The sequence below is a fragment of the Peromyscus eremicus genome, chromosome 15, assembly GCF_949786415.1.
Source record: "Peromyscus eremicus chromosome 15, PerEre_H2_v1, whole genome shotgun sequence".
In the NCBI taxonomy this organism is placed as follows: Eukaryota; Metazoa; Chordata; class Mammalia; order Rodentia; family Cricetidae; genus Peromyscus; species Peromyscus eremicus.
In genome coordinates, this window is record NC_081431.1 from 22,776,074 (window position 1) to 22,778,163 (window position 2,090).

Genomic DNA, 2,090 nt, shown 5'->3' on the forward strand with positions numbered 1-2,090 from the left:
AATTCTCCTCCTCTGTTTCAGGCTCCAGGCTGGAATCCTGACCATGGAACCTTGAAGTGACTCTGCTTCCCTGAGCTCAGTAGCAGACCCCAGCACTCCAGGCCCTTCCAGCCTCTCTCCTACAGTAGCCCGTTTTCAAGCTCCAAGAGGGAGGGAGGGGGAGGGAGGTGATCCGGCTTTCACTAGGCCGGGGGCTTTTCATCATGATGCTCAACTCCGACACCATGGAGCTGGACCTGCCTCCCACCCACTCGGAGACCGAGTCGGGCTTTAGCGACTGTGGGGGCGGGCCGGGTCCGGATGGTGCTGGGTCGGGGGATCCCGGAGTGGGCCAGGTCCGGAGCTCGGAGCTCGGAGAGTCGGGCCGCAAAGACCTGCAGCACCTGAGCCGTGAGGAGCGCAGGCGCCGGCGCCGCGCCACGGCCAAGTACCGCACGGCTCATGCCACGCGGGAGCGCATCCGCGTGGAAGCCTTCAACCTGGCCTTTGCCGAGCTGCGCAAGCTGCTGCCCACTCTGCCCCCAGACAAGAAGCTCTCCAAGATTGAGATCCTGCGTCTGGCCATCTGCTATATCTCCTACCTGAATCACGTGCTGGACGTCTGAACTCAGCCCGCCCCCGGCCCTGGATTCTCCCCTCCTCCCGGGGCCTCTCCTGAGCCCCTTGTCACCACGCATTACTTAGAATGGCCGTCTCCTTCCCATCCCGGAGGACCAGGCCCACGCCTCTGGTCCTGAAGGCCAGTTTCTTTTCACTGACCCAGGCATGTTCTCATGGGTTCTTTCAGACAGCTGGTCAGAGCCGCTTGCCAGAGTGGTCAGAATGGAGTCCTTGCTGGATTTACTAGCCTTAGCCTCTAATCAGCTGCTGCCTCTTCAGCCCTATGTCCAAGTTTTCAGAGACGCTAGACCCAGATTCTCTTTCTGGCAATGGTGGGATTCCACTTCAGAAGGGGAAGTGACTAGCGGCGGAGAGGGGAGTGGGTTCCTAAGTCCCAGACTTCTCTAGCCATGCCTGGGGGAGGGATGGGCTCTTGGGACACAGAGAGATGAGTGAGGTGACTCCTGGGTAGCCAGGAGTTATAGAAAACGTTGGCCTTTCCTTGTCTATCTTGTTCCTGAGGCTTAGAATATACAGACCTCGGACCTCAGCTCTTACTGGTAGTGAGTGCCTTGCCTTCTTGGAGCAGTCTGGCCACGCCCCTGTCCCTTCTCACTTCTGCCAGTTCAGTTTTCTTCCTTTCCCGGTGGCGGCTAGAAAAAGGAAAACCTCAGTCCTGGGACGGGAATGACATCTTCAAACAGCCTAGGGCACCGTGCAGACGGCCCAGGCCCTGGGTGGGGCACTCGGCAGCAGCTGCTTCCAATCCCAGCAGACCTTGAAAACATGCAAACCCCATCAGCTCCTCCCTCAGACGCAAGGGGATGCCTGCTACTGGCCCCTGTGCATGCTCTAGGGCCTTATTACACTTTCCCCGCTTCCTTTCTTAAGCTGCCCTGGGAAGGAAGGTGCCCCGCCCAGGCTGCTGAGCCCCACCTGCCCATTGTAGCCTGTGAGTCCACGGGCCTTAGAATCCCTGTAGAAGAAATGAACTCACTGCTTTTCTATGCTCCATCCACCCTCAGACCAAACTCCTAGCTCTACAAGGATATTTATTTATTTATGTATTTATTTATTTATTTATTCATTTATTTATTTATTTATAAATATTACTATTTATTACTGAGTTATGCACTTTGGGGTATGGTGAGGGGGACTCCCCACAGCTAGCTCTAGCTGGGACCCTCCTTTCTCCCTGGTAACTTCTTTCCTTTTCTTGCTCTTTCTCCAATGCAGATGTGTGTGGGGAGTCCCTTCACCCACCATACCAGCACCCCTTCCTCAGTTCCATCTGTTCCCATCTGTTTCCTCTGGAATAGTGTCCCTCCCCCTGCCCCTCCCCTTCTGGGTGTCCTCTCTCAACCCCTTGACAATCCCTCTCCAGTCCTATCTATCCATCTCCATTCCTCTTATCGGCCCTGCTTTTTCCAATACCACCAAGAGCAGGCCCCAGGATCTGTGTCTGGTGTCCTGTGTGTAAGTCTCTCTCT

The 2,090-nt window shown here is 55.9% G+C and overlaps 1 protein-coding gene across 1 annotated transcript; it reads left to right on the forward strand.

Moving 5' to 3' along the window:
* The first annotated feature begins 203 nt into the window (after positions 1–203).
* On the forward strand, positions 204–605 carry Nhlh1 (nescient helix-loop-helix 1). The gene has a single exon (XM_059280106.1). It carries the CDS (start codon positions 204–206, stop codon positions 603–605), a length of 402 nt encoding a protein of 133 aa, XP_059136089.1.
* The last annotated feature ends 1,485 nt before the right edge of the window (positions 606–2,090 follow it).